This window comes from Babylonia areolata, chromosome 8, assembly GCF_041734735.1.
Source record: "Babylonia areolata isolate BAREFJ2019XMU chromosome 8, ASM4173473v1, whole genome shotgun sequence".
Classification (NCBI taxonomy): Eukaryota; Metazoa; Mollusca; class Gastropoda; order Neogastropoda; family Buccinidae; genus Babylonia; species Babylonia areolata.
In genome coordinates, this window is record NC_134883.1 from 4,384,200 (window position 1) to 4,391,768 (window position 7,569).

A 7,569-nucleotide genomic window follows, 5' to 3' on the forward strand; every position below is an offset into this window, starting at 1 on the left:
ACCGGGTCACGAGAACAAGACAACTGATTTTGGTTACAGATGTGCCTGACATTGACAAGAAGCCGCCTATTGGCATGGCTGGTTTATCCACAACTGCTATCGCTGCCACAGCTTTTCAGGTGAGGATCTTCCTGAGGAACTATGAGGCTGTGTTTGCTTGATTGATTGTTGGTATCTCGATGTATTGTGTGAAGATAGCACACAAAGAAAAAATATTTTATCGCCTGCTTGTATATATACGTGCGCACACACATTTTTTAAACAGTCTTTGTGTCGTGTTCTTCTCCCTTTCCCTCTCTCTCTCTCTCTCTCTCTCTCGCTCTCTCTTCGTCGTGTGCACGCATACACACACATACATATCACACACACACACACACACACACACACACACACACACACACACACACACACACACACACACATTGTGACACTCTTTCTATCTCTCTCTCTCGCTCTCTCTTCGTCGTGTGCACGCATACACACACATGCATATCACACACACACACACACACACACACACACACACACACACACACACACACACACACACATTGTAACACTCTTTCTCTCTCTCTCTCTCTCTCTCTCTCTCTCTCTCTCTCTCTCTCTCTCCGTCGTGTGCACGCACACACACACATACATATCTCACACACACACACACACACACATTGTAACTCTCTCTCTCTCTCTCAGTACCATGGCTGTCCATTACCGCCCCCCCCCCCCCCCAGTTTCAGTTTCAGTTTCAGTAGCTCATGGAGGCGTCACTGCGTTCGGACAAATCCATATACGCTACACCACATCTGCCAAGCAGATGCCTGACCAGCAGCGTAACCCAACGCGCTTTGTCAGGCCTTGAGCAAAAAAGAAAAAGAAAAAAAGATCAGTACATTAAAAAAATTTTAAAAAAACAAAAAAAAACCCTGCTACTGTTAATAATAATATGTGTAAGGCACAAAAACTTGTTGAAGTCAACTATAAGCGTACAAAATAATATAAAATGAAATAAATAAATAAATAAATAAATAACCCCCACCCCCCAGAACTACACGAAGAAGAAGCAAGAGCAGGAGGCCTCTGAGCGCAGCATGGACGCCCAGCGGAGGGAGTCTGTGGCCACTCCGCGTACCATCCTGCTGACCCAGCGGGATGACGTGGACCTCTACCCTGTGGCTAACCGAGAGTTTGACGGCAGGGCTCTGGACCCCAGTGAGAGAGAGAGAGAGAGAGAGAGAGAGAGAGTGATTGAGACTGTGTGTGTGCATGGTTGAGTTTGTGTGTGTGTGCAGTTGTTTTTTTTTAGTTGTTTGTTGTGTGTGTGTGTGGTTATTTTTGTGTGTTTTTGTTGTTGTGTTGTTGTTTTTTTTTTTTGGGGGGGGTGTGAGAATGTGGGTGGTGATGTATGTGTTCGTGCGTGAATGCGTGATTTTTGTGTCGAGAAGGAGAGGGGAGGGAGGGAGTAAGTGTGTGTGTGTGTGTGTGCATTTGTGCGGTCGCACGCGCGAGTGTGTCTGCATGTGTATGTGTACATTGTCACGCGTCCATGCTTGGTTCTTTTCTGTATGTCTGCATATATATATATATATATATATATATATATATAAGTACAAAGTCATATCTTGGTATCGCTTCGAACTAATAGGTAAAGAGAGAAGAAGCGATTGCAAATCGGATTAAACAGGAAAAAAAAACTAGTTCCATTTATTATCATATGGATTTTCTGGTCACAGCTGTCTGCGAAGTACAGTAATATGTTTTTACTGGGTTTTCCCAGCAGTTTCAGTTTCAGTTTCAGTAGCTCAAGGAGGCGTCACTGCGTTCGGACAAATCCATATACGCTACACCACATCTGCCAAGCAGATGCCTGACCAGCAGCGTAACCCAACGCGCTTAGTCAGGCCTTGAGAAAAAAAAAAATAAAAAAGAGGAATAAATAATAAATACATTAAAAAAACAACAACTACTACTGCTAATAATAATATGTATAAGGCGCAAAAACTTGATGAAGTCAACTATAAGCGTAAATAAATAAATGTTTTTTTTTAAAGCCGTCTTCAAAGTACAGTAATATGTTTTTACTGGGTTTTCCCAGCAGTTAATGCAAATGAATGGGCTGAGAAGTTTGTCTGACAGGGTCACTAATAAATAAAGAAATTTGTGAGAAGTTCATGTTGTTCGGTTTTCTCTTTTTTTCATGTTTCATTGAAATGCTCACAGCGTTACCAAAGTTTGTCTGCACGTTTGTAACGGTTCGTGTTTGGTTGCAGACACTGGCAAGGTGTACGAATACAGCACGAAAACACACGAAAGACGTTGGCTGGGGTCCCCGCCAGGCTACAACGTATGAAGAGATTGCATCGTGTTTCTGGAACAGTTTTCTCACAACTGTTAGCAGCTGTTACCTGTTTGGTATTTGATTGAATTAAAAAGTTTTTTGTTGTTTTTTTTAAAATCGGTTTCTGCATTCTGTAAACTGTTGGATAAGTTGGTTACTTTGATATCAACGCTGTGCTTGATTACGTTTTCGTTGATGTTGTTTTGTTTTATTTTTGTGTGTGTTTTGAAAATCACTTTCATGGTTGTTTTTTTATTATTGATATTCATGGCCGTTTCCTGTCTTTTCTGCATGCCAGTATTATTGATACGAGTTATTCTCAGGAATATACTTCCATGCATCTGTGTGTATGTGAGCGCGTGTGTGCGCATTCGCTCGCTCTTGTCCTATTTTCTGTCAGTCTGAGCATGCAACTCATTTTACAATTCTTTTTTTCGGATGGTTTTTTTTTTCTTCTGGTTGGACTGTTTGTTTATGTTTCGAAAGCACTTTGTCTTGTTTTGTCTTGCTTTTTAAAAAAAATTTCATTTGTAAAAAAAAAAAAAAAATTGTTTTTCAGTCATTTTCTTCCTTTCACATTTCTGTATCTTGTTATCTGGTCTATGATGAATTATTTTGTGCCAAATTATGCAAGTGTGTGTGTGTGTGCGTGTAGAAACTAGAAAGGGTATTGGCAGCAATGTAACTGTGATATCATTACCCATACTTTTCAGACCTGTAATTTCCTCAGTCAGTTTGGACTGATTATTTGTATAGTTGGTGATATAACCAATTATCCTTCAACCTGTTTTGTGCACTGTCTGTTTAATTAGATTCAACAGAAGAGGGGCTGCCTGTATGAGTGTTCCAACGTGTTTGACATCAGATATTCAAAATGTGCTTTGTCTTGTTTATTTCACAGCGCGAGGGAAAAGGAAGTCGTAACATTTTGTCGTCATTCAGTGACCCTTTCACCGCCAAACTAGCATTTATGCACAGGCGTAGTAGAGGACCCATGTCACTGAAAGGTGACCATTCATTGGTCTGTTATCCATGAACCTTAGTACTACTGCTCTTAATGTTTGGTGGTAGGATAGGCCATATTTTCTGTACATCGCAGGGGGAATCGCCAGCTGTTCTTAGCCACTGTCTTTTCTGTGTTTATACCACAAGGGAATTTTGTACTCTAAATTGACTGGCGGTGAAAGGGTTAACATGCTTTTAAAAGTTAAGCTGCATACACAACATATCAAGTTCCTTGAATAAAGGGAAATAAAGACAAGAAGTAGAATAAGGGTTTGCCCAGTGACCTTGACTTTGTGGTGAATCCTTTTTTTTTTTTTTTGTATCTACAAGAACGCTTTAAAATGCTTTGGGAATCAAAGTCGATTAAACATCTGGTATATGTTCCTGATATTTCACAGCTGTCCTTGTCACTCTTAATCATTTTTCTTTCGTTATCTTCTAAATGAAAACATTGACTCTGATGATTGTCATGTACAACGAATGTTCAAGGTGTGCTTATTCGACTGGTTACAGTATAAGAAAAGCTCCTTTGAATGTGATGTTTCTTGTAATTGTGTGTGTGTGTGTGTGTGTGTGTGTGTGTGTGTGTGTGTGTGTGTGTGTGTGTTTCAATGTTGGTTACTTTTTCAAGCAAGGATATTTCGTGATTATATTTCCATGTATTTATACAGAACATTTGTTCTTTCTTTTTCAGCATCGTTTCTTTCAGCGGTGTTTTTTTTGTTGTTGTTGTTGTTGTTGTTGTGTTTGTTTGTTTAAGAATAAGAATAAGACTAACTTTATTATCTCCAACTGGAGAAATTTGGTCAGGTGCATTATCACAACATAGACAAGTAAACAACATGGGGACCACAAATGTAAAAGTCAACAACAGCTTTTACGAATATTACGAAGACACAAATGTAAAAAAAATAAAACATACACGGTTTCATACATACATCCACACACTGCAGGTAATAACTAGTATTCTTAATGTAAAAACAGAAAGAATTAAGAAACATTATTTTGAATATGATTATAAGCATAGTCTGCTATATTGCACATTGATTATGATAGACAGATAAGATAAGAATAAATTGCGGAAAACCACAACCAGATTGGTTGGTTTGATTTGTTTGTTTGTTTTTTTGTGGATTTTTTTCGGAAGGGGGGGGGGGGGAGGGAAGGTGTTTGTTGTTTGTTTGTTTTTGTCTGTTATGAAGTTTGTTTGTGCTTTTTTATTTGTTTTAAATGAATACCAGAGGAAGCACCATAGTAAGTTTAAGCTACCCAAACTGAAATGTTCAAAAGATGTTTATCTGACGTCTCTCTCTCTCTCTCTGTCTCTCCTCTCTCTCTCTGTCTCTCCTCTCTCTCTCTCTGTCTCTCCTCTCTCTCTCTGTGTCTCTCCTCTCTCTCTCTGTCTCTCCTCTCTCTCTCTGTCTCTCCTCTCTCTCTGTGTCTCTCCTCTCTCTCTCTGTGTCTCTCCTCTCTCTCTGTGTCTCTCCTCTCTCTCTGTGTCTCTCCTCTCTCTCTCTCTGTCTCCTCTCTCTCTCTCTGTCTCTCCTCTCTCTCTCTCTGTCTCTCCTCTCTCTCTGTGTCTCTCCTCTCTCTCTGTGTCTCTCCTCTCTCTCTCTCTGTCTCTCCTCTCTCTCTCTGTCTCTCCTCTCTCTCTCTCTGTCTCTCCTCTCTCTCTCTGTGTCTCTCCTCTCTCTCTCTGTCTCTCCTCTCTCTCTCTGTGTCTCTCCTCTCTCTCTGTGTCTCTCCTCTCTCTCTCTCTGTCTCTCCTCTCTCTCTCTCTCTCTGTCTCTCCTCTCTCTCTCTGTCTCTCCTCTCTCTCTCTGTGTCTCTCCTCTCTCTCTCTGTGTCTCTCCTCTCTCTCTCTGTCTCTCCTCTCTCTCTCTGTGTCTCTCCTCTCTCTCTCTGTCTCTCCTCTCTCTCTCTGTGTCTCTCCTCTCTCTCTGTGTCTCTCCTCTCTCTCTCTCTGTCTCTCCTCTCTCTCTCTGTGTCTCTCCTCTCTCTCTCTGTGTCTCTCCTCTCTCTCTCTCTGTCTCTCCTCTCTCTCTCTGTGTCTCTCCTCTCTCTCTCTCTGTCTCTCCTCTCTCTCTCTCTGTCTCTCCTCTCTCTCTCTCTGTCTCTCCTCTCTCTCTCTCTCTCTCTGTTTATGTTTGTGTGTGTGTGTTAATGGTCTATTAACACCGCATCTTCTGAATGTCCCAGGTGTACCGAGTGTGTTTTCTGTTGTTCTTTATTTTTCTGTTTCAGTGTTATGTCATGGTTTCGTATCAAATGAATGCTTCTGTTCTTTCGCTTTAAGGTTTTTGACATGCGGCGAGCCGTCCCGGTATGTTTATCTGCTGATTTTTGTTTTGAAAAAAAAACAAAAAATTAAAACTGTTATCTTCGTGTTTTGATGGTGTTTTGAATAATGTTATACATTTTATTACCAAGTTGTTTTGAGTATGGCATGTTTCTGGGTTATACTGTTTTTTGTGATCTGTTTTGTTGTTGCTGCTGTTTTACTTTTTGGTACTTTTTAGATGTAATTTCTGGTGGTTTTGTTTGTTTGGTTTTTGTTGTTAATTTTTGTTACACAATTTTTCTTCTTTTTGTGATTATTTTTAATAAGCGCCCTGAGCAAGCTTTTACCGACATTCTATTTTTATTATTACTACTACTACTACTACTACTACTACTACTTTTTTTCTTTTTTTTTAATAAAATTATTTTTTTATTTTTTTATGTACGCTTATAGTTCACTTCATCAAGTTTTTGCGCCTTATACATATTATTATTAGTAGTAGTTCTTTTTTTATGTATTTATTATTTATTCACCTTTTTTTTCTCAAGGCCTGACTAAGCGCGTTGGGTTACGTGCATCTGCCTCTATCGTCTCTCCTTCTGTCTGTGTCTAACTAAGCGTCAGTTTTGTTTCTCCATCTGTGTCTCCAGGGCCTCTCTCTACTCTCTTTCTCTGTTTATCTGTCTCTGTCGTCTCTTTTTCTGTCTCTGTGTCTATCTATCTATCTATCTATCCATGTATCCGTCAGCTCGTTTCTCTGTCTTTATCTTCAAAGTCCCCCACAATCTCTCTCTCTCCCTGTACCTTACACCTCTCTCGTTCTGATGATAAATAATCTTGGAAAAAAACCCAAAAAACACCACGAATGCGCTCACACACACACACACACACACACATATATATATATATATGTATATATTTATGTATGTGTGTGTGTATGTATGTATATATACATACATTCTCTCTCTCTTTCTCTCTCTTTGAATAAAAACAGTTCGTTCTGTGTGTGTGTGTGTGTGTGTGTGTGTGATCCTGAACAGTTTATTTATTTAATCTGTAAACTGACTATGCTGATTATTTCTCTCAGTACACAGCAACGAGAGAGAAATTATGACAATGATAGTAATAATGATGATAATAATAATAATAGTAATGACAATAATGATAGTTCAGTTCAGTCGCTTAAGGAGGCGTCACTGGGTACGTCATGTCCATACACGCTACACCACGTCAGCTATGCAGATGCCCGACCAGCCATGGAACCCTTAGTCTTTTAGTCAGGCTTTGAGGAACAAATTCAGTGAAGCGAAACAAATGATAAAGGCGTTCTCCATCAAAGGACAATAATATATAGTGATCGTCAGTTTCGGTTTCAGTTTCAGTAGCTCAAAGGAGGCGTCACTGCGTTCGGACAAATCCATATACGCTACACCACATCTGCCAAGCAGACGCCCGACCAACAGCGTAACCCAACGCGCTTAGTCAGGCATTGAGAAAATAAAATAAAATAAAATAAAATAAAATAAAATAATAATTTTGTTTTTTAAATAATAATAAAAATTTGATCGTAAGCTATGTGTGACAGAGAGTTAACATTAAAAGAATGAATGAAATAACCGTAATACTTTAATAGTAATAATAATAATAATAATAATATCATTATTGTTATCGTTATCGATGATTAATAAGGAGGAAAGTGGGAAGAATGGCTAAGACGCTAAGTTGCCAATATATAGGGTCCGTGAGGGTGTGAGTTCGAATCCCGCTCTAACCCTTTCTCCCAAGTTTGACTGGAAAATCAAACTGAGCGTCTAGTCATTCGGATGAGACGATAAACCGAGGTCCCGTGTGCAGCACGCACTTGGCGCACTGAAAAAGAACCCATGGCAACAAAAACGTTGTCCTTTGGCAAAATTATGTGAACAGAAATCCATTCTGATAGGTACAC

The 7,569-nt window shown here is 39.6% G+C and overlaps 1 protein-coding gene across 1 annotated transcript in view; it reads left to right on the plus strand.

Moving 5' to 3' along the window:
* The window catches only part of LOC143284468 (protocadherin Fat 4-like), a 100,833-nt gene extending 98,006 nt beyond the window's left edge, over positions 1-2,827 (plus strand). The window contains exons 43-45 of the mRNA XM_076591126.1: positions 40-119; positions 1,044-1,209; positions 2,268-2,827. Coding sequence (XP_076447241.1) covers positions 40-119; positions 1,044-1,209; positions 2,268-2,347 — 326 coding nt within the window. The 3' untranslated portion in view covers positions 2,348-2,827. The remainder of the gene's footprint in view (positions 1-39; positions 120-1,043; positions 1,210-2,267) is intronic.
* Positions 2,828-7,569: the final 4,742 nt, after the last annotated feature.